This window comes from Nerophis lumbriciformis, linkage group LG08, assembly GCF_033978685.3.
Source record: "Nerophis lumbriciformis linkage group LG08, RoL_Nlum_v2.1, whole genome shotgun sequence".
Lineage (NCBI taxonomy): Eukaryota > Metazoa > Chordata > Actinopteri > Syngnathiformes > Syngnathidae > Nerophis > Nerophis lumbriciformis.
In genome coordinates this window covers 46,482,490-46,508,229 of record NC_084555.2, presented here as the reverse complement: position 1 = coordinate 46,508,229, position 25,740 = coordinate 46,482,490, and the positions used below count along the sequence as shown (strand labels likewise).

The window sequence follows — 25,740 nt, the reverse complement described above, 5'->3', positions numbered from 1 at the left end:
ACCTCATCGCAGGGCCAACACAGATAGACAGACAACATGCACACTTACATTCACACACTAGGGCCAATTAAGTGTCGCCAATCAACCTAAAAATAAACAATTTGCACAGTGATTTTTTTTTTTTTTTAATAAAAATATTCTTACATTCATACTACATTCTGTCAACATTTCAGTTCAACTTCAGCATTCACACGCAATTCCTTTAGGAATTGCCTCTTCTAGTTGCATGAATACATTCCAACCATAGGGAGCAGCAAAGTCGCTACGAAGAAACAATACACTCATGCCCCCTTTGCGGACCGTCGTAAACGTGACAACATAAGTAGACTCGCGAAAAAACACACCGGCGCCTCCGAATAAAAGGCACCCTAATGTGAGTTTGTTAAAATGAATCGTCATATACATGCAAAAATGCGAATACTTGTAATTAGTTGGGATTTTGTTGAGGGTTGTGTTGTAATGTGTCCTTTTTAACCTGGCGGTCGTGAACGCGCCACCAGGATCCTGGCTGGCTGAGAGTCTGCGGAGATTAGCAGCAACAGTCTGTTTAGTTTGTCCTTTTTTTTTATCCGCCATATAAAACATTTTTTTACGAACACATGGACACCTTTTGGATCACGAAGACACGTCTCTAAAGGATGACATGTCCTAGGAAAGAAGACTGAACGCCACTCGCCTGCTCCCCACCCCTGGCTGAAGAGCAAGAACTTTCCGAACGCTGTTTCCTCCAAAACAGAAGAAGACGACTTTTTACTCCATTTTTGTCACATTATTCGACGCCGTCACTCCAGTAAAAGCCCCCCGCCGGGAGTGTTGAAAATGTATGGCTTGCACGTCGTGTCGCAAACGGTAAGAGAAGCAGTGAAACTTGGGACAACTGGCTAAGTTTGCTAGCTAGCATTAGCTTTGATGCTAACTCCCCCTCGTTGAAAGTAATGCTCGACTTGGGTCTGGCTATTTGCTGGAGTGGGAAAGTTATGCTGTTTACTTAAAGTGGTTGACTCGGAGATGGCTATTTGCTGGAGTGGGAAAGTCATGCTGTTTACTTAAAGTGGTTGACTCGAATCTGGCTATTTGCTGCAGTGGCCCGGGGGACGAGCTAGTGTTCAGTTCCAGTTTATTTCGAACATGCATGAGGGACAAGCGGTCGAAAGATGGATGGATGAATAAGATACAATGTAATGCATCACACAATTCCAGTTGTTTCATTACAGCACGTCCGAAAAGGAGTAGGAAGAAGCAGAGTTTATTTAATCCTACCCCTTTTCACACCATAGCAATTTTATCCCATTTCCTTGTTGTCTGTAACAGAACAGTGAACAAATAAATTAATAATATACCATAGTAAGCATCCAAATATTAAATACATAAATAATAATAAAAAAGGGTTCAAGATGTTCATCATAATTCTTGTTCTGTGTACTTTGTGAACACTTAAATTTCTCTTAAACTGAATCATATTAGTGCGTTGTTTGATTTCTTTGGTTAATCCCTCCCATAATTTAATTCCACATACTGACATACTAAAGGTTTTAAGTGTTGTATGAGCGAGCATACAAATGTTTTAAATTAGATTTTCTTCTAAGTTTATATTTCTCCTCTTCCGTTGAGAAGAATTGTTGTACATTCTCGGGTAGCAGGTTATCGTTTGCTTTGTACGTCATTTCAGCTGTTTGCAAATGCATACCGGTTTTCCCGTAATTAGTACGGTTTTCATCAACCTATTCCGGGTTACGGTTGCAGTGATAAAAAATACGGTTTTTCATTAATTAAATTTTTTTTATTTTTTTTTAAGTTTTATTCACGAAATCGCGTAACAACAATGACAATCGACACTGCTTCCCGTAACTTCCTATCGAGCCATTCCGAATGCCATGCGCGAGGCTATTTATAGCACCGCAGCCATTGTTTCCAAACGAGCGAACGATCATGGAATCAGCCGGAGAAAAATCGCAAACGAGTCTTAAACGGAAAAGAAAACTGCAGTCATTCCGTGAAGAATATTCAAAAGCCTATCCGGGAATAATTATCCGTTCCAAAAAGGGTGAAAACTACGCGAATTGCACCTTGTGCAGACAATATTTTTCGATCGGACACGGAGGAATTAGCGATGTAAAAGACCACGTTGGGACAAAAAAACACAAAAAGGTAATGACACCAATGTTATCTATTGGAATTGTTTAGTACTGTTATACTGTTAAAAGTGTTTATACTATTTATGCTTTCAAGTCCAAGTTGAAGAAATCTTGTTAAATGTTGACAGCATAACTACCAAAATACAGAAGTATGTCCTTGATATTTTTGCAGTGCTATTTCTGTTGAAAAGTTAAAATGATTACATTAGAGATGTGATGTGCCACTTTTCAAGTGTCTGATGGCTTAAATTAATTTTCATTAATTTTTCATATTTTGAATTCTTTTGAAAGGCTTACAAAAAAACTACATTTGAATTGTAATTCCATGCTATTGACAGGACTATTAATTTTAATGAAGTTAGCTTACCATGTTTACAGTATGATAATTGTGATAGAAATGTGAATTTTAGGCACAGAATATTTTTTACAATTGAACAAGGCAGTAGATTATACAAGTTTGGACAGAAAGTTAATAATGACACCAATTTTTTTTTTAATGGAATTGTTTAGTACTGTTTTACCATTTGTTTACTGTAAAAAGTGTTTATACTGTTTATACTTTCAATTAACAAATTGAAGTCTTGTGAAAGGTTGACAGGATAACTGGCATTAACTGTCAAAATAATTTCAAACTATTGAAGTTAGCTTACAGAATAAACATGTCAATCAACCCATGTGATTTTTGCTGTAATATTTTTGTTTTGAAAAGTCACTGTGACTGATAGAAAAGTGATGGTTTTAGCAACATTTTAACCTGTCTGAATGCTAATAATCATTTTGCGTCGGGGGGCCCTGAACCCCCCACCAGGACTTTGTCCTGGACCTACCGGGGCCTGCGGCCCCTGGACCCTGGCTACTAGGTTTTTCTGATTTCAAAAGTTGGCAGGTATGCAAATGCACCAAATCGTTGAATTTAAATAATTGTGATTTAATAAATAGTGTTTGTATGTTCTCTATATGCAACATTATGTATTTTTCTAATTGATCTTTTTTGTAACACATTTAGTGAATTAAGCGCACATTTGTAGTTGTTTCCCCATATTTCTACACACTAACTCAGATATGGTAACACTAGTGAACAGTAGAGAATATGAAGGGATTTTTGATCTAGAACATGTTTTGCTTTAATAATAATAATAATGGATTAGATTTTATATAGCGCTTTTCTATTATTAGATACTCAAAGCCAGGGGTGCTCATTACGTCGATCGCGAGCTACCGGTCGATCTCGGAGGGTGTGTCAGTCGATCACCAGCCAGCCATTAAAAAAATAGTCCTAAAAATGAGCGATCATAAATCTTCACTATGACGTCACTTGATTGACATTCACGGCACCCGAGGGTCTTCTGAGATGACGCTGGTTGCTGCCAGCTCATTAAAATTACCGACTGGAAGGCGAGAAACACTTTATTTCAACAGACTCTGACTCGTCAAAACTCCAAAGACCGACTGCACAGTTGCACAATAAAAGCGCTACTTCATCCTGCCTGCGCTACCAAAATAAGAGTCTCAGAAAGCTGGCGTGCACAAGCTAGCAAGCTACGGAGTTTGCCGACAATGTATTTCTTGTAAAGTGTATACAAAGGAGTACGGAAGCTGGATAAATAAAATGCAAAAAACCAACCACTTTCATGTGGTATTGGACAGAAAGGAGGACTTTTTTTCTCCTCCATTCGAAAATGCGGACGCTATCAGCACTACTGTCTGATTGCAATCAATGCAAGTCATCACAATCAGGTAATACACCAACTTATATTCTTGTCTTCATGAAAGAAAGGAATCTATATGTGTTAAACATGCTTGTATTATCTCTAAACACTTTTAACTTATTAACAATATTAACTATATGTGTTAAACATGCTTGTATTATCTTTAAACACCTTTAACTTATTACCAATATTAACTATAAGTGTTAAACATGCTTGTATTATCTTTAAACACCTTTAACTTGTTAAGAATATTAACTATGTGTTAAACATTCTTGTATTATCATTAAACACCTTTAATTTATTAACAATATTAACTATATGTGTTAAACATGCTTGCATTATCACTAAACATCTTTAACTTGTTAACAATATTAACTATATGTGTTAAACATGTTTGCATTATCTTTAAACACCTTTAACTTAACAATATTAACTGTATGTGCTAAACATGCTTGTATTATCATTAATCACCTTTAACTTGTTAACAATATTAACTATATGTATTAAACAAACTTGTATTTTCATTAAACACCTTTAATTTATTAACAATATTAACTATATGTGTTAAACATTCTTGTATTATCATTAAACACCTTTAACTTGTTAACAAAAACATATGTTTCATAAATAAGTAAATATAAATTATATATATGAATGAGGTAGATCCCCACGACTTGATCAATTGAAAAGTAGCTCGCCTGCAGAAAAAGTGTGAGCACCCCTGCTCAAAGCGCTCACAGAGAAGTGAGATCCCATCATTCATTCACACCTGGTGGTGGTAAGCTACATTTGTAGCCACAGCTATTCAGTGCTTTATTCTTTATTGATGTGTTTCTTGCTACTTTATGTTGTATATGTTTTACATGAGATTTCCAATTAATTTTATCATCTATTATCACACCCAAAAAGTTGTTTTCTTTCACCCTTTCAATATTTATTCCGTCTATCTGTATTTGTGTATGACTTTCTCTTCTACTGTTACCAAATAGCATTATTTTAGTCTTACTTGTTAAAGCGTTACAGGATCACGCCTTTGATTAACTTTACTTGGAACGAGAACACCTTTTTAGAAAGCAGTCATGCTTTGTGATGCAGATGTAACTAAACCAATCATGTCCGTCCTCAGGTCTTGGAGCAGCTTCAACAAGAACCATCTGATTAAAGTCGTCATCTCCAGTCTTCAGACGCATCTAAATGTAATAAAGGCTCATCTTTACTGACTATGGACATGTTTGCCCGGCCAAGCGGTGAGATCCAGAGGAGGAACCCTCAGCATGACTTTGAGCTCATTCAGAGAGTGGGAAGCGGAACTTATGGAGATGTTTACAAGGTACAGAAAGAAAAAAAACCTGTCACCACAATACGGAACATACACTAGTTTGACTTTAAACAGGTTCAATCCGGTCTGTCACAGCAGTGTTTTTCAACCTTATTTGAGCCAAGGCACACAAAATCTGGAGGCACACCACCACCAGAAATAATTAAAAAACTAAATTTAGTTGACAGTAAAAAGTCGTTGTCGCAATTGTTGGATATGACTTTAAACCATAACAAAGCATGCATCACTATAGCTCTTGGCTCAAAGTAGGTGTACTGTCACCACTTGTCACATCACGCCGTGACTTATTTGGAGGTTTTTTTGCTGTTTTCCTGTGTGTAGTGTTTTAGTTCTAGTCTTGCGCTCCTATTTTGGTGGCTTTTTCTCTTTTTTTGGTATTTTCCTGTGGCATTTGCATGTCTTTGTTTGAGCGATATTTCCCGCATCTACCATACTTTGTTTAAGCCAGGGGTGCTCATTACGTCGATCGCGAGCTACCGGTCGATCTCAGAGGGTGTGTCAGTCGATCACCAGCCAGGCATGAAAAAAATAGTCCTAAAAATGAGCGATCATAAATCTTCACTATGACGTCACTTTTGTCACTTGATTGACATTCACGGCACCCGAGGGTCTTCTGAGATGACGCTGGCTGCTGCCAGCTCATTAAAATTACCGACTGGAAGGCGAGAAACACTTTATTTCAACAGACTCTGGCGCCGTACCTGTCGTCAAAACTCCAAAGACCGACTGCACAGTTGCGCTAACAAAACAAGAGTCTCAGAAAGCTGGCGTGCACAAGCTAGCAAGCTACGGAGTTTGCCGACAATGTACTTCTTGTAAAGTGTATACAAAGGAGTACGGAAGCTGGACAAATAAGATGCCAAAAACCAACCACTTTCATGTGGTATTGGACAGAAAGGAGGACTTTTTTCTCCTCCATTCGATGTCTGATTCCAATCAATGCAAGTCATCAGAATCAGGTAATACACCAACTTATATTCTTGTCTTCATGAAAGAAAGGAATCTATATGTGTTAAACATGCCTGTATTATCTTTAAACACCTTAACTTATTAACAATATTAACTATTGTGTTAAACATGCTTGTATTATCATTAAACACCTTTAACTTGTTAACAATATTAACTATATGTGTTAAACATGCTTGTATTAGCTTTAAACACCTTTAACTTATTAATAATATTAACTATATGTATTAAACATGCTTGTATTATCATTAAACACCTTTAACTTGTTAACAATATTAACTATATGTATTAAACATGCTTGCATTATCTTTAAACACCTTTAACTTGTTAACAATATTAACTATATGTATTAAACATACTTGTATTATCATTAAACACCTTTAATTTATTAACTATATGTATTAAACATTCTTGTATTATCATTAAACACCTTTAATTTATCAACAATATTAACTATGTGTTAAACATGATTGCATTATCATTAAACACCTTTAATTTATTAACAATATTAACTATATGTGTTAAACATGCTTGCATTATCATTAAACACCTTTAACTTATTAACAAAAACATATATTTCATAAATAAGTAAATATAAATTATATATATGAATGAGGTAGATCCCCACGACTTGATCAATTGAAAAGTAGCTCGCCTGCAGAAAAAATGTGAGCACCCCTGGTTTAAGCAATCAAGAATATTTCAGTTGTTTTTATCCTTCTTTGTGGGGAGGGACATTGTTGATTGTCATGTCATGGTCGGATGTACGTTGTGGACGCCGTCTTTGCTCCACAGTAAGTCTTTGCTGTCGTCCAGCATTCTGTTTTTTTTTTACTTTGTAGCCAGTTCAGTTTTAGTTTCGTTCTGCATAGCCTTCCCTAAGCTTCAATGCCTTTTCTTAGGGGCACTCAACTTTTGTTTATTTTTGGTTTAAGCATTAGACACCTTTTTGCCTGCACACTGCCTCCCGCTGTTTCCGACATCTACAAAGCAATTAGCTACCGGCTGCCACCTACTGATATGGAAGAGTATTACATGGTTACTCTGTCGAGCTCTAGACAGCACCGACACTCAACAACAACACATCATTTGCAGACTATACTGGTTTGAAAAAATATTTTGAACCCAAATAGGCAAAATTAAATAATCTCCTACTGCACACTAGACTGTATCTCACAATGCACAATGGTTGAAAAACACTGTGTTACAGAATTCTCTTGGACCTTTGGTTTGGATTGAATAAAAACCTTATGAGAATTAGGTTAAATAAAGATTATTTCTTGCAGGGTCAAACCAACTCAAATTTTAAGTACATTTTTCAAATTTTCGGGATTTATGCAGATCTTAAACCCAAATACACAACAGCAGGTACCAATATGTAAGAAGAGATGGTTTTGCATAAATAGGAGCCCTTTAGTCAAGTCTATCCCAGCTGATTTTTTAGAGTTTATCACATTTGAGGGATTTATGCAGATCCCAAACCCAAATACACAACAACAGGTACCAATATGTAAGAAAGTATGGTTTTGCATAAATAAGAGCCCTTTAAAGGTCAAAGATGACCAGCTGATTTTGAGAGCGAGTTACACTTTGTATTAGTCCACTGTCAATCACATGACGCATACAGTACAGGCCAAAAGTTTGAGCACACCTTCTCCTCATTCAATGCGTTTTCTTTATTTTCATGACTATTTACATTGTAGATTGTCACTGAAGGCATCAAAACTATGAATGGACACATGTGGAGTTATGCACTTAACACAAAAAGGTGAACTAACTGAAAACATGTTTTATATTCTAGTTTCTTCAAAATAGCCACCCTTTGCTCTGATTACTGCTTTGCATTCTCTCGATGAGCTTCAAGCACACCCGTGAAGTGAAAACCATTTCAGGTGACTACCTCTTGGAGCTCATCGAGAGAATGCCAAGAGTGTGCGAAAAAGTAATCAGAGCAAAGGGTGGCTATCTTGAAGAAACTAGAATATAAAACATGTTTTCAGTTATTTCACCTTTTTTTGAAAAGTGCATAACTCCACATGTGTTCATTTGTAGATTTGATGCCTACAGTGACAATCTACAATGTAAATAGTCATGAAAATAAAGAAAACGCATTGAATGAGAAGGCGTGTCCAAACTTTTGGCCTATACTGTACGTACATTCACTCTCATAAACAATTTACTGTCAACACTTAGCATAACATGCATATTTTGGAGGAAGCAGAGAACCAGGACTAAACCTACACACGCAAACACTACACAGAGGCTGAAGTGCTTACCGCTAGTCCACTCATGTGACCTGACACTCTTTATCGTTCTTTTTGTTGGCAATAGTGATTGTCCAGCAAGTGTAAAAATAAGTTAACCCCATGTTGAACGAGGTCTGGACAAATAGATTTTGATAATGGCTTCTCTTGATAATTAAAATATAATAATTGTAAAAAGCGATTAATGGGCCGTGCAACGTGCATGCAAATTCCAGAGCTTGTAACAGTGAAACGGATGATTGAGCGTATGAGTGGAAAAAAGGAGTTTGGGATCTCATTATGGTTACTACTATTTATTTGACACAGCGCTAATTAATAATCACTAAACTAAACAAACAAAAACAGTAAGTTATACGAATTCCGTGTTGAAGTAACTACGGATGGAGTCACATAATTGGCCAGTTAAATGGAATCCGCTGATAGACGCAAAATAACATCAGAGAAGTTGACATAAATGTGACTGAAATGCTGTCTTTGTGAGGAGTAATAGCCCGGTGCTCCACATGCGCTAACAAAATAAAGGTTTCAAAGAGGTACCTTACACAAGCATGCATAATGCACTTAAAGCAATGCACTTGTTATGCTTTGACATAAAACATTGGCCAAAGATGTATCGCACCAATAAATGTGAAGAGTTTTGCATTTGATTAAACATTTACACAATTTTATATGACACAAAAAGCACACACTCTTTGGTGGTAAAGTAAGTGTAAAAGCTCAAATTAAAATCAAACAAAAAAGGATTTTATTGTTTTTTAATATTTCTATTTAAATGTATTGTCATTTCTAATATTGTACCGTAATTTTCGGAGTATAAGTCGCTCTGGAGTATAAGTCGCACCGGCCGAAAATGTATATTAAAGAAGGAAAAAAACATATATAAGTCGCACTGGAGTATAAGTCGTATTTTTTGGGGAAATGTATTTGATAAAAGCCAACACCAAGAATAGACATTTGAAAGGCAATTTAAAATAAATAAAGAATAGTGAACAACAGGCTGAATAAGTGTACGTTATATGAGGCATAAATAACCAACTGGTATGTTAACGTAACATATTATGGTAAGAGTCATTCAAATAACTATAACATATAGAACATGCTATACGTTTGCCAAACAATCTGTCACTCCTAATCGCTAAATCCCATGAAATCTTATACGTCTAGTCTCTTACGTGAATGAGCTAAATAATATTATTTGATATTTTACGGAAATGTGTTAATAGTTTCACACATAAGTCACTCCTGAGTATAAAAAAAAACTGCGACTTATAGTCCGAAAAATACGGTACTTGTTACTAATTTATATCTGTTTTTTAACTATATTTAATGTTGAGTTTTGGTGGTACAATAAATACTCATGTTTTAAAAATAATGAATAATCGTGCAATTCATCGTGACGACAAAATCAATCAAAAATAATCGTGATTATTATGTTTGTCATAATTGTCCAGCCCTACGTTGAACCTCATAAACAACAAGGAAACATGTAATTACAGTATTTTTTAGACCATAGGGCACGCCGGATTATAAGGTGCACTGCCGATGTTCTATTTACCGGTAAATCTATTTTCATACAAAAGGCGCAGCGGATTAGGCGCATTCAAAGGGGCTGGATTATGATTTTTTTCCCTACATTTAATAGACTTCCTTGTGGTCTACATAACATGTAATGGTGGATATTTGGTCTAAATGTTGCTTAGATTATGTTTTACACACCATTTTCAAGCCACTTTCTGACCGTCTCTTCAGGATGTATTGATTGATTGATTGATTGACACTTTTATTAGTAGAATGCACAGTACAGTACATATTCCGTACAATTGACCACTAAACGGTAACACCCGAATAAGTTTTTCAACTTGTTTAAGTTGGGGTCCACTTCATGATACAGATATATACTATCATCATAATACAGTCATCACACAAGATAATCATCAGAGTATATACATTGAATTATTTTCATTATTTACAATCCGGGGTGTGGGATGTGGAGGGGGGTATGGGTTAGGTTTGGTTGATATCAGCACTTCAGTCATCAACAATTGCATCATCAGAGAAATGGACATTGAAACAGTGTAGGACTGACTTGGTAGGATATGTACAGCAAGTAGTGGACATAGAGAGAGAGAGATCAGAAAGCATAGAATAAGTACCGGTATCTACATTTGATTATTTACATTTGATTATTTACAATCCGGGTAGGTAGGATGTGGTGGGGGGAGGGTGTTAGTCAAGGGTTGAAGTTGCCTGGAGGTGTTCTTTTAGTGCGGTTTTGAAGGAGGGTAGAGATGCACTTTCTTTTACACCTGTTGGGAGTGCATTCCATATTGATGTGGCATAGGAGAATGAGTTTGGACTTTTGTTAGATCGGAATCTGGGTTTAACGTGGTTAGTGGAGCTCCCCCTGGTGTTGTGGTTATGGCAGTCATAGTTTGACATGTACTTCGGTATCAGGGAGGTGTAGCGGATTTTATAGACTAGGCTCAGTGCAAGTTGTTTTACTCTGTCCTCCTGCACTGTATTGTGGGCGGTTTTATTTGCGTGGCTCCACTTCGACAGCGTCTTCTCCCTGTAATCTTTGTTTTACCGGTACTTTTTAGTGCTTTCATAGCGAGTCTAGTGACCGATGTCGGATATGCTACTTTATATTAAAAATAGCAACAGCGGAGGATGAATGGCCCACAACAAGAGGATAGAGAAAAATGAGCTTATTGACAACGGCGTAGATGCGTGCACATTTTCAGGACTTAATGCAGATCCCAAATACACATCAGCAGCTACCAATAGGTAAGAAAAGTTAGTTTGTTATGCATAATATTGCGAAAACAAAACGGCAGATAATGTCTCCTAATAAGTGCCATTTTGGGGTCCTTACACACACCATAATAAAACCTGTACGTTGAAGCACAGCCCGTCTCACTACGTTAGCTGTAATGCTTCGCCTTCTATCAAGCGGTGCATCTCTGTAGCTTACCAAAGTTGTACTTAAACATTTAGACAGTTTTTTAGCACCGTGTGTAATGTGCTACATCCATTCATTTTCTACCGCTTGTCCCTCTCGGCGTCGCGGGGGTGGCTGGAGCCTATCCCAGTCCAAATGAAACATCAACGTGTTAGTGTTGCTTGCTTACCGGTACTTGCTAGCCGCTCGCGTCATTTATTGAACAGGCGTCACACCTGCAGTACACACATATTGCTTATGTGAGGCTGCCATCTACTGGTCACACTTATCATTACACCTTGCACCAAATAAAATTGTTTAAAGGTCGGTAAATCGAACCAGAATTACTCTGTACATTAGGCGCATTGGGTTATGAGGCGCACTGACGATTTTTGAGAAAATCGAAAGACTTTAAGTGCGCTTTTTAGTCTGAAAAATATGGTATTAAACAGCACCCCTGTGACCTATGCTCCTCTGATTCAAAAGAAGCCAATAACAAAGCTATTTTCTTAATATATATATATATATATATATATATATATATATATTTTTTTTTTTTTTTCCTGATTGAACTATGCCAAGTTACTGGCCGTGATCAACAACCCATCCTCAAGCCTGAATATCAAAAATATTTATTATTTCATAGCGGAACCAGTGATGTTTCCATGGGAAATAATACAACGTAGTGATAGGTTCATATATCGGCCATACCAATGCTATTATTGATGCTTCAAATTTTCAACTTCATTGAATGACTCAATTTTTGGTCACAATTATAATCAGACAAAAACACAGGATGGTGGTGTAACAATAGCAATTCAATATTTAAATAATGTCTTAATTCCCTTTTATTACAAAAGTATTCTGAGCAAGATAAAGTCATCCATTCATCCATTTTCTACCGCTTGTCCCGTTCGGCGTCGCCGGGCGTGCTGTAGCCTATCTCAGCTGCATTCGGGCAGTCGTGCAAAATAACTAAACATAAGCAAAAAATACTTTTGGCTGTGATGTAAATCCTTTGGATTTTGCACTAAAATTCCTCTTTGTGTTCAGGGACTTATATCCTGAGTTTGTAAACACTAACAAAACCGATTTTGTGATAATAAAAAATATTGGTCTAATCACTGTTGTATCAAACGTATATTGATACTATACTTCCTATTATCACTGTCTATTTGTATTGATCCCCACATCTTTGTTTACATTCTAGAGCTCTAGTTTAGCGACTAGCATGGATTATTGTATCCATCTACGGCATGTTTCGCTATTCCTCGTCTTCCAGTGATAGCGTGCTGCCCTAGAGGCGAGCATTATTCGCTAGCAGAAAGGCGACATTGCGTTGAGGATGTGGTTGTTCACTTGTCACTATCAAATTTGCTGGACACATTTTCAATGTGTCATCAACATGCATTATCACGATATAAATATAGTAATAAAACCGTATTAGCCAAATTATATAATTTGCATCGCGTAACCTTACTTCCTGTGTATTCCTCTTAACTTGCTCATGCTGCTTTGTTCTGGAACATGTTTAGCAAAATGTGAGTGTGAATGTTGTCTGTCTATCTGTGTTGGCCCTGCGATGAGGTGGTGACTTGTCCAGGGTGTACCCTGCCTACCGCCCGATTGTAGCTGAGATAGGCTCCAGCGACCCCGAAGGGATTAAGCGGTAGAAAATGGATGGATGGATGGAAAATAAACCACATGAAACCAAAGAAAAAGCAAAACAGATGCAAACAGAGTCCATCTTTGTATCTCACTGAAATGAGCAAAGGCTCACGTTTAGTGCGACTTCAGATGCGTACTTTACGGACAAAAACCGTTAACATTTATTTTGTTCTACGCGTCTCTTCGTCCTAGATGAGTGTTCAAAGTGCGACACAGGGAACATAAAACCTTTGGGCCCTACCCCAAAAACTCAATCCGTTCACTTCAGACTCTGGAAGAATGTGTGGGCACTTTCATATCTTTTCTACATTAAAGACGAAAAGCAGTCCATTGCTATGCTAAGCAGGCTTAAGAAAATATGCATATAACATATTAACTTTGTGTTGTACAGCTGGTGACAAAGCAAAAATAGCCCTGTTGTAAGCACTTATGACATCTGTTTTTTTAAAGTTTAGTGGAATGTTTATGCATTTTAGTCCCGCATTGTGCTGAAAAAAAGTTTCCCCTTCAAGAGAAGTTTATATGTAGAAGTACCGCATGAGAACATTAGCTGGATGTGTGCTGCTGGGGGAATGTGCCTGTTTACCCATCTGCTGCAGATAAACAGCCTCCTCTCCTCCCTATCCTTTCCATACAAAGCCTCAGTAGCCAACCCCCCGTCTCACACACACACACACACACACACACACACACACACACACACACACACACACACACACACACACACACACACACACACACACACCAACCCCAGTCTCCACCTCTCCCCCACACGGTCAGACAGGCCAGTGGTGGAATGCTGTGCCTGGTATTCTACCCGAGCCGGGGCCCGCCGAGCTGGTGAAACGCCAATCACGTCAGTCTGTCTAAACACGCGTCTCGCCGTGTGGGGGCGTGTCCTTAGCCGCCCACCTCAGTTTTTTGTTTTTACCCCATGGCTCCATTACTCCCCTCGCCTCTACGGCAGGCCTGACTTTGCGTGTTTTGGTCTGTGCAAATGTCAAGCCACCGCGTTCCCTGTGATGTCAGTTGGCCGTGATGGAGGTTTTCATTGTTTACGGCCTATTTGGCCTGCTTGTCACATTGCTTCACTGGCCCCGTGGATTAGGGAGCGTCCTGTCTTGACCTGAATGTGGAACTCGGCCTACTTAAATACGGCTTGGTCCACTCTCTCTAACGACACTGACACGTTTTTTCCCCGCTCCCGAGCTCTTGCAAGTCACGCTTTGCACCCGATAGTGAAGTGATGGAACATAAATGTGCTCTGTCTCACTTATGGTTGCAAAAGGGTGGAAAGTTTCCGGTAAATTTCCGGAAATTTACCACGGGAAGTTTGGAAATATTGACAATTTTTTTGATTATTCAAAGTTGGACACCGTCCATGGGAATTAATGGGAATATATGGGATTTAATGGGGAATTACAATAATGATATATTATTGGGCACTTGTCTATATGCTGCTGCATCTTTGTGGCATTTTTGACGTAGCTCTTTGCACAGTATTTGCAAATGTACACAGCCTTTCCGCCTACATTGGTTGGGGTGAAATGTCTCCACACATCAGATGGTGTACGTGGCATTATTCGGTTTGTATTTATTTATTCTTGGAAAACACTAATGTAATGCCACAGACAGATATAAATAGTCAGCTAAACAATTGGAGTAGTCTTTAAAAATATTTTACTGATGAACCGGAGGGTGTGTTCCAACTATCGTGGGATCACACTCCTCAGCCTTCCCGGTAAGGTCTATACAGGTGTACTGGAGAGGAGGCTACGCCGGATAGTCGAACCTCGGATTCAGGAGGCACAGTGTGGTTTTTGTCCTGGTCGTGGAACTGTGGACCAGCTCTATACTCTCGGCAGGGTCCTTGAGGGTGCATGGGAGTTTGCCCAACCAGTCTACATGTGCTTTGTGGACTTGGAGAAGGCATTCGACTGTGTACCCCGGGAAGTCCTGTGGGGAGTGCTCAGAGAGTATGGGGTAACGGACTGTCTTATTGTGGCAGTTCGCTCCCTGTATAATCAGTGTCAGAGCTTGGTCCGCATTGCCGGCAGTAAGTCGGACACGTTTCCAGTGAGGGTTGGACTCCGCCAAGGCTGCCCTTTGTCACCGATTCTGTTCATAACCTTTATGGACAGAATTTCTAGGCGCAGTCAGGGCGTTGAGGGGATCTGGTTTGGTGGCTGCAGGATTAGGTCTCTGCTATTTGCAGATGATGTGGTCTTGATGGCTTCCTCCGGCCAAGATCTTCAGCTCTCACTGGATCGGTTCGCAGCCGAGTGTGAAGCGACTGGGATGGGAATCAGCACCTCCAAGTCCGAGTCCATGGTTCTCTCCCGGAAAAGGGTGGAGTGCCATCTCCGGGTTGGGGAGGAGATCTTGCCCCAAGTGGAGGAGTTCAAGTACCTCGGGAGTCTTGTTCACGAGTGGGGGAAGAATGTATCGTGAGATCGACAGGCGGATCGGTGCGGACGCTGTATCGATCCGTTGTGGTGAAGAAGGAGCTGAGCCGGAAGGCAAAGCTCTCGATTTACCGGTCGATCTACGTTCCCATCCTCACCTATGGTCATGAGCTTTGGGTCATGACTGAAAGGACAAGATCACGGGTACAAGCGGCCGAAATGAGTTTCCTCCGCCGAGTGGCGGGGCTCTCCCTTAGAGATAGGGTGAGAAGCTCTGTCATTCGGGGGGAGCTCAAAGTAAAGCCGCTGCTCCTCCACATCGAGAGGAGCCAGATGAGGTGGTTCGGGCATCTGGTCAGGATGCCACCTGAACGCCTCCCTAGGAAGGTGTTTCGGGCACGTCCGACCGGTAGGAGGCCACGGGGAAGACCCAGGACACGCTGGGAAGACTATCTCGCCCGGCTGGCCTGGGAACGCCTCAGGATCCCCCGGGAGGAGCTGGACGAAGTGGCTGGGGAGAGGGAAGTCTGGGCTTCCCTGCTTAAGCTGCTGCCCCCGCGACCCGACCTCGGATAAGCGGAAGAAGATGGATGGATGGATGGATGGATGGATGGACAAATGAATAGAAATAGGCCAGATGAATAAATGAACACTCAATCAGCATGCTAAATCAAACTATAACCTACATTCTTGTATTCGGATCGCTAACGTTGTTAGCATAAATGAATGGGATTTAACATAGAGAAAATTAGCATCACGGCTAACGGAGAAATATTTTCGGTTCATTATGAGACTGTGGTGGTAAATAAAACTAGCTAGCTAAGGATATTGGCCCCAAAATCATTTATCAAGTACAGAAACAGCTAGCTAGCTTGAGTGGAAGTCTGCTGGAGTAGTCTACAGTCATACAGTAACAAGCAATTACACCTCTATTAAACTTGTCTATCAACTGTATGTGTCCGTTCACTTACAGTGCATAGACGCCTGCATTGTTGATTCTGAAGGCTCCGGGCAGATTTGGTACAGCATGGCAACATAAGCTAGCTGAATTCTGATTGGATACATACTCTAACCTAAAAACAGCAACATTGGAAGGAGCATAATATGACATGAAGAGAATATGAATACCTTTAGGGAAAGTAAATTAAAAATTACTTTTATTTTCAATTATGATCATGATTTCTGGTTATGTTAGACCATCACAGAAGGCCTTGCTGGCGCTGACGGCATACCGCTGCGTTCTAGCTACTCTTTTCCGTGGTCCTTGAATGCAACACACAGTAAAATAAAAGCTATTCGGATTGTTGTTTATCCAGGCATTGAAGAATGTTTTGAGTAGGGCTGTGCAATATGGGCAGCACGGTGGAAGAGGGGTTAGTGCATCTGCCTCACAATACGAAGGTCCTGAATAGTCTTGGGGGGCTCGGGATCTTTCTGTGTGGAGTTTGCATGTTCTCCCCGTGACTGCGTGAGTTCCCTCCGGGTACTCCGGCTTCCTCCCACCTCCAAAGACATGCACCTGGGGATAGGTTGATTGGCAACACTAAATTGGCCCTAGTGTGTGGATGTGAGTGTGAATGTTGTCTGTCTATCTGTGTTGGCCCTGTGATGAGGTGGCGACTTGTCCAGGGTGTATCCCGCCTTCCGCCCGATTGTAGCTGAGATAGGCTCCAGCGCCCCCCGCGACCCCAAAGGGAATAAGCGGTAGAAAATGGATGGATGGATGGACATTGATAATTATTAATAGAAAAAAAGGACCAGGAGAAAAATATATGAAATGTAAACATTTTTATTTCAAATAAAACCTTCCTGTAATTATAATGCCTTCTGCTATCAAGGCAGAAAGGAAATGTCAACGCAGCCGTGGAAAACACTCAATGTAAACAAAATTCTAAAATCACATTGAACACTCAACCATAACTTCTTTAAAAAAAAAAAGGGCAAAAATAAGGAATACGTAAGACATGCTTATAAAACGTAACAAAATAGTGCGAAGTGTGAAAATGTAAACATAGAAAAACCTGAGAATAACTTTTTTCTGCAGGTTTAGTGGCAGGAAGTTACAGCTGTGCTCTAAGGCAGTGGTTCTCAAACGTTTTTCACCAAGTACCACATCAGAAAAAAACTTGATTCTCCAAGCACCAACATTTAAATACAATATCGTAGTAGGCCTAAATATTCATTAAATACAAGGCAGAGGTTTGATTTAACAAGTATATTTTGCCCACTGTAACATTACACACAGTTTGAAGAGCAATGCTGTGTTTGAATATAGAAAAACTAGATGGAGCCCACGTACCACAGTTTGAGAATCATTGCTCTAAAGGGTGAACGCGGCTAAGGTGGTGTGGTATTACCGGTCTTGGTGGGGACGAGTGCCTTGCATCATTTATAGACTACAACGGTTCGTTTTTAGACTTGGACTTAGACAAACTTTAATGATCCACAAGGGAAATTGTTCAACACAGTAGCTCAGTTACAATGATGGAAAGTGTAAGGACAATGCAGGTATAAATAGACTAATATAATAACATATATACGAGTATATACATAATGTGTACAGAATAATATATATACAGATTTATTATATTATGTCTATAACATATATACAATATACAATATATACAACACATATACAATATTATAGTATATAAAGTGTATGTGACAGCAGCAGCATAAAATAGAGAGTAGGTCTAGCAGGAAATAGAAAATAGACATTATAAACAAAGAGAAGTAGCTAACATGTCAGGTAATAGGCAGATATCATCTATTGCTGTATGGCGAGTGATTATACAGCTGGATGCACAGTGCGGGAAGGAAGTTGAAGGAGCCTGTTTTATCGACAATTTTGTCGCTCTTTGCAGCACTTATTTTTACTTTCTCTTCTCTCTCCATGCAAAGAATCAACCGTGAGACAACAAGATGGCGCAACCAAACGTGATAGTTGATACTGCTACCTGATTGGCTGTTGGCGTGCCACTTCCTTAGTAGTGTTGTTCTGTTACTAAAGAACAAATTCTGGTTTCTAACGGCAAACAAAAAACAAATCAAACAATTTATCGAACACATTTTTTTTTAGTATTGATTACATGTCTATCGCAATATTTATTGATATTGTTTTATCGGCCAGCCTGAGTTTAAAGCATTCTCAAACTGCGATGCGCCAAATAATCACTTAATTAAATATTCAAACACAGTGTTACTGTTCAAACTATGTGTAATGTTACAGTGGCCAAAATATAGTTGCTAAATAAAACCTCTGCCTTGTTTTTTATGAATACTTAGGCTTAATACACTACTGTTTTCTAATGTTGGTCATTATGGTGGTACTTGGAGTGCCAAGTGTTTTCTAAGCTGGTATTTGGTGAACATTTGAGAACCACTGGTTTAGAAGGAGTAGTATTGTGATGCTATTAGAGATGTCCGATAATGGCTTTTTTGCCGATATTCCGATATTGTCCAACTCTTAATTACCGATTCTGATATCAACTGATACCGATATATACAGTCGTGGAATTAACACATTATTATGCCTAATTTTGTTGTGATGCCCCGCTGGATGCATTAAACAATGTAACAAGGTTTTCCAAAATAAATCAACTGTAGTTATGGAAAAAAATGCCAACATGGCACTGCCATATTTATTAGCAGCTTGGAATTTGGGACATGCTCTCCCTAAGAAAGCATGAGGAGGTTGAGGTGGGGGGGTAGTGGGGGGTGTATATTGTAGCGTACCAGAAGAGTTAGTGCTGCAAGGGGTTCTGGGTATTTGTTGTTTATGCTGTGTCACAGTGCGGATGTTCTCTCGAAATGTGTTTGTCATTCTTGTTTGGTGTGGGTTCACAGTGTGGCGCATATTTGTAACAGTGTTAAAGTTGTTTATACGGCCACCCTCAGTGTGACCTGTATGGCTGTTGACCAAGTATGAATTGCATTCACTTGTGTGTGTGAAAAGCCATAGATATTATGTGATTGGGTCGGCACGCAAAGGCAGTGCCTTTTAAGGCACGCCCCCAATATTGTTGTCTGGGTGGAAACCGGGAGAAATTTGGGAGAATGGTTGCCCCGGGAGATTTTCGGGAGGGGAACTGAAATTCGGGAGTCTCCCGGATAAATCGGGAGGGTTGGCAAGTATGACTGGGAGACGCAACTGCTCTGTACTTCTCCCTACGTCCGTGTACCACTCCGTACAGCGGCGTTTTAAAAAGTCATAAATTTTCCTTTTTGAAACCGATACTGATAATTTCCGATATTACCTTTTAAAGCATTTATGGGCCGATAATATCGGCAGTCCGGTATTATCGGACATCTCTAGATGCTATTCCTCTGACAGCAAACTAATTAAAATCTACTGGATTTGATTATGCGTCTTCTACCATCTTCTTAGCATTTTTAAGTGCAGGTGGACTAAAATCCTGCAGAAGTTGACAAGGTGTGTCCAAATACTTTTGTCCGTATAGTGTAACTGTCCATCAGAGTTCAAAAGGTGACCAAAAAGTCCAAAGGCAAGTTTTGTTGAGTCAGCAAACAAAATCTATTTCTGTAGTTTCCTAACTAAAGATGTATTAATGGCCTCCAAATATGCTTCATCCATCCTGCATGCACACTTCATGACTATTTATAATGCACCAATAAGTCATTTCTTGCAGATTGAATGCAGATTGTCCTCATACTTGGAACGTGTCAACAAAAACGCAGGCTCACTCCTTTGGTCGTGTCTTACAGGCTCGCAACATACAAACTGGCGAGATGACCGCGGTCAAGATCATCAAGCTGGAAGCAGGTAAGACACAAATAACGCCCGTCCATCCCACGGCTCTGTGTAGACCCACTGACAGATTTGTCGTCGTCGCGGTGCAGATTAGTGGGATTACGGGGTTTAGCGGCACCTGCGATCGGACCGAGCGCAGTTGTAAGTCAAGCAAGAGGTTCAGCGCTGCGTACGTGTTTTATATTCTTTCATCCATGCACGGCTGTGTTGACCAGGTACCACTGACATGTAGGTTTGATCGTGAGCATCAAGTCTGTCAGCCGTCTTCCACCAAGCAGGGCATGACCTACATAGCTGGTGTATTGCAAGGATGGATTAGCAGGTCAGAGGGTTCAAGATTGGAAGAAAGCTTTTGGAAATGTTCCTTTGTGCTTGCTGGTGAACATGCAGTCAGCTGTTTTTTTCATAAAAACTGAGACGGCACAGGTAACAGATGAATGTGGTGCATTCGGCTGGTCCAGGGCCTCTCTCTTACATTTTTTTGTTAGACGTCACTCGTTTTCAAAACAAAATATTGAAGAAAAAACAACGTGACTGATTTTGACTCACTCTTCTCACGGAGACAGAATGCGATAAAACATTTTCAGTGGTTGTTTAGCGACACACTGTCAACATAGGGTAAACGTGATCACACAATCAATAAATCATGACCTTTGATCTTATTTACACGGCACATGTCAGAAACAGTTGAACATTTGCCGTTCTCTTCAAATCTCACATTTATATAACTCTTAATCTTTAACGGGTAATTGCACTTTTTTCCGATTTTAAAATACAAGTTGTCTAGTACAGTGTTCCCCAACCTTTTTTTCCACCAGGGACCGGTTTAATGTATGCATTATTTTCACGGACCGGCTTTCTACGTGTAAATTAGCCTTTGCCCACAATCTGGCACATTAAAATGTTATATATCCATTGATGTGCATTGTCCCATTACAACTACAATGGAGTTGTATTATACATCTATTAACAGGCTTACTGGTGTGTTTAGTGGGACAGGCGAAAGTTAAGTCTGAGAAAATGTGGTAGTTTATAAATTACCGTATTTTTCGGATTATAAATCGCTCCGGAGTGTAAATCGCACAGGCCGAAAATGCATAATAAAAAAGGAAAAAAGCATATATAAATCGCACTAGAGCAGGGGTCGGCAACCCAAAATGTTGAAAGAGCCATATTGGACCAAAAATACAAAAACAAATCTGTCTGGAGCCGCAGAAAAATTAAAAGCCATTTTACATACAGATAGTGTGTCATGAGATATAAATTGAATTAAGAGGACTTAAAGGAAACTAAATGAGCTCAAATATACCTACAAACGAGGCATTATGATGCAATATATACATATAGCTAGCCTAAATAGCATGTTAGCATCGATTAGCTTGCAGTCATGCAGTGACCAAATATGCCCGATTAGCACTCCCCACAAGTCAATAACATCAACAAAACGCACCTTTGTGCATTCATGCACAACGTTAAAAGTTTGGTGGACAAAATGAGACAGAAAAAGAAGTGGCATAAAACACGTCCTAGAAAGTCGGAGAAAGTTATACATGTAAACAAACTACGGTGAGTTCAAGGACCGCCAAAATTAGTAGGACAAAACGGCGCTCGCCAAATACTCAATCAGTGAAGCATGTTTAATATAAACAGTGGGATTTATAACAATTAGGGAGGTTTGTGTCATGTTTGGCCTCCTACAGAAACCATATTGAAACAAAAAATACATTCTTTCACCTCATCTTTTTCCATTTTTCATACATCTTTGGAAAAGCTCCAGGGAGCCACTAGGGCGGCGCTAAAGAGCCGCATGCGGCTCTAGAGCCGCGGGTTGCCGACCCCTGGTTTAGTGGGACAGGCGAAAGTTAAATCTGAGAAAATGTGGTAGTTTATAAATTACCGTAATTTTCGGATTATAAATCGCTCCAGAGTATAAATCGCACTGGCCGAAAATGCATAATAAAGAAGGAAAAAAGCATATATAAATCGCACTAGAGTATAAGTCGCATTTTTGGGGAAATTTATTTGATAAAATCCAACACCAAGAATAGACATTTGAAAGGCAATTTAAAATAAATAAAGAATAGTGAACAACAGGCTGAATAAGTGTACGTTATATAAGGCATAAATAACCAACTGAGAACGTGCCTGGTATGTTAATGTAACATATTATGGTAAGAGTCATTCAAATAACTATAACATATAGAACATGCTATACGTTTACCAAACAATCTGTCAGTCCTAATCGCTAAATCCCATGAAATCTTCTTCCTCGGTGTTGCTGCTAATTAATATTATTTGATATTTTACGGTAACGTGTTAATAATTTCACACATAAGTCGCTTCAGAGTATAAATCGCACTAACTGAAAAAAACTGCGATTTATAATCCGAAAAATACGGTAATTAATGTTTCTGTGCGGCCCAGAAGCAAATGCGTCAACCCGTGGTTGGGGACCACCGGTCTAGTATGTTCACTATTTTATTTAAGGACTTAACTGCAATAAAAAACATATGTTTAATGTACCCTAAGATTTTTTTTGTTAAAATAAAGCCAATAATGCAATTTTTTTGTGGGCCCCTTTATTTAGAAAAGTACCAAAGTATCGAAATTATTTTAGTACCGGTACCAAATATTGGTATCGTTACAACACTATATTGGAGTTAACAAAAATCCAAATTTGGGCATCATAACCTGCAGTTTTTGACTCTGCTCGGTGTGCAACATACATGGTCTTCATCCATCAGTGAAAAAAATTGCAAAGATGTCACAGTTCAAATTGTTGTGTGCACTTTACAAAACGTGTTCAACCTTCGAGCAGTTCTCCCACGTGCTCACTTGTCTACTCTGTCGTGAAGCCCGAAGCCAGGAGTCTGTCAGCCGGCCCGTGTTGCCTCAGAGTCACTCGCCTCGTGTAAACAGTGTCGAGGAGCTCTGCAATATCAAACTGGTTTGACCGGCAGACGCAATGCTGGCGTGAGGTGAAGGCCACAAGCACCAGAAAGGGGGAGGAAGGCGTAGTCCAACCCTCCAGCTAACAAACAGCAACAGCAGCTCTTATGTTGACTGACTGGCGCCTGAAGAGCTCTTCACTCAGGAACCACCCATAGAAAGTGTCTTGGCTTCGGACGGTTTAAGACGTGAAAAGAAGCACTCAGCCTGAAGCGGAAGTGGTTTCACGAGTTTGGCGCCTCGAGAAACCACCATTGTGGGCAACGGTAGATGTTTTTTTCAGTCAAGTCGTGAAATGAGCTTCTTGCAAATGTTTGTGGCCTGCTGGATTGCTGTCAACATGCACTTAAAGTCCAAAAATATAGAACTTGCATGGAAGTGTGGATTATTTATACACACAGGGCGCAATCTATGTGAGGGCGCAGTGGCACACGCACACAAAAAAATGTAAACGAAACTCGCCATTTTTTTAGACTGCTGCCGCTCATTACCATTGGTGGCCCTTTTTTTAATAGAGAAGGCGGCACATTTGTTCCAAGATAAGGGTGGCGTTATATTTCTTCTTTTCCTAAAACCGCCTCTGGTGCACGTCATTAACACCTCCGTCCATCCCACCCACAGGCCCGCACATTCCCCTTTCGGTGTTATACAGAACTCGAGGCAGAAATAGGTAGGGCTGCAACCAACGATTATTTGGATAGTTGATGAGTCAACGATTGTCTTAATGATTAGTCGACTAATCATATATTACATATTTAATGGATCTAATTTTTCCATCAACTTTTAAATGCAGCTTAAGTTATTCTAGGCATGTTCTTGCGAACAACAAAGATGACTAATTCATTTATAAATATTTATTTATACTTTAAATGTGCTGCTCGTTCAGCTGTTACATAACTTTAAATGACTAATAAAATATTTTATTAATATCTCGATGTTTTTAGGCCATGTCACGATACACGATATATATCTCGATATTTTGCCTTAGCCTTAAATTAACACTTGATGCATATAATCACAGCAGTATGATGATTCTATGTGTCTACATTAAAACATTATTGTTCATACTGCATTAATATATGCTCATTTTAAACTTTCATGCAGAGAGGAAAACCACAACTAAGTCAATTTAACAAAACTATATTTATTAAACAGTTATTAAGCAGTGGCACAAACATTCATGTCATTTCCAAAACAGAAAGTGCAAGATTGTCAGAGACATTTTAAAACAAGCTATTAGTGCGCTTTTGTGCATGATGTCACTAAGATGACATATCAAAACAACACTAAATTAAAGTGCACTTTTTGTACAGAACGCCACTACAATAGTTTAAAACAAATAAAGTGCACTTTTGTGCATGATGTCACGCAAGATATTTCAATAACTGTCAAATAAAAATGAGCTGTATAATAGGAAATCAAATAGGGTATGTCCTTCGCTATGTGGTAGGTTCCTGCGGACGTTATCTCCTTCTGTTGTTGAATATTTGTTTCATATGGTGTTGATCTGGAAATGGTTGCATGGGCATTTTGTGGGTGTGGCACCGAACGGAGATGTTGACATGCGGAGTTTCAAGCACTCTTCATTAGGGCTGCAACAACTAATCGATTAAAATCGATTATAAAAATAGTTGGCGATTAATTTAGTAATCGATTCGTTGAATCTATGCTATGCGCATGCGCAGAGGCAATTTAAATTTTTTTTTTTTTTTTATTTAATTTTTTTTATAAACCTTTATTTATAAACTGCAACATGTACAAACAGCTGAGAAACGATAATCAAAACAAGTATGGTGCCAGTATCCTGGGTTTGCTTTTCAATAAAATACTGGAAAGGATAGAAATGTAGTTTGTCTCTTTTATCCGATTCTTAACCGATTATTCGAAGTAATAATCGGCAGATTAATCGATTATCAAAATAATCGTTAGTTGCAGCATTCTCTAGCAGGTGACTTTTCAAATGATGCTACAAATTAGCAGTGGTGCTACTTTTTGTAACAACTCTTTTGCCGCATACTTGTTCAACATATTCCCACTTGAAGCCAAACCACCGCAAGACGATGGACCCCCTGCTGTTTTTCTTGGGAATTAATTATTCCTTCATTTGTTACCAGATTCGCACCTTCTTTCTCTCGTACTACCAATCGCACCAGTCCGCTAGAATCACAGCTAACGTTACCATGCCGCTATCTCTCTGCTCAGCGAGGGCGTATGACGCGACAGTATGTGATGTATGTAAGAAGATGCGCTTGTTTTATGTCTCTGTGAGAAGGAGAGACAAGAAAGAGTGAGAAGAGCCTGTAGTGTAATGCCCGCAGCTAAAAGCAACAGCGTGAGAACGTATACTACAGTCATTTTCTATATCGCACAGAGACAAACCTGCGATATATCGAGTATAGGGATGTCCCGATCCAGGTTTTTGCACTTCCGATCCGATACCGATATTGTTTTTGCACTTCCGATCTGATACCGATACTGACCGATACCGATACTGGCCTATCCGAGCATGTATTCAAGTTTAAAGTTATTTAGCCTACTTAATTGTCAGAATCATGTTGAAAAGGGTTTTAGTACTCTTGATAACAACTAGCCA

General features: G+C 39.4%; 1 protein-coding gene across 8 annotated transcripts in view; it reads left to right on the top strand.

Annotated features, from left to right (window-relative positions):
* The first annotated feature begins 443 nt into the window (after positions 1-443).
* map4k5 (mitogen-activated protein kinase kinase kinase kinase 5) overlaps positions 444-25,740 on the top strand; it is a 77,770-nt gene continuing 52,473 nt past the window's right edge. For 2 of the 8 annotated variants that reach the window (XM_061969055.1, XM_061969053.1), the window contains exons 1-3: positions 448-849; positions 4,971-5,174; positions 20,153-20,210. In XM_061969055.1, coding sequence (XP_061825039.1) covers positions 5,067-5,174; positions 20,153-20,210 — 166 coding nt within the window. In that variant the 5' untranslated portion in view covers positions 448-849; positions 4,971-5,066. Of the gene's footprint in view, positions 850-4,970; positions 5,175-20,152; positions 20,211-25,740 lie in introns of all 8 variants that reach the window. The other 6 variants (XM_061969057.1, XM_061969056.1, XM_061969052.1 and 3 more) reach the window with 5 other exon arrangements.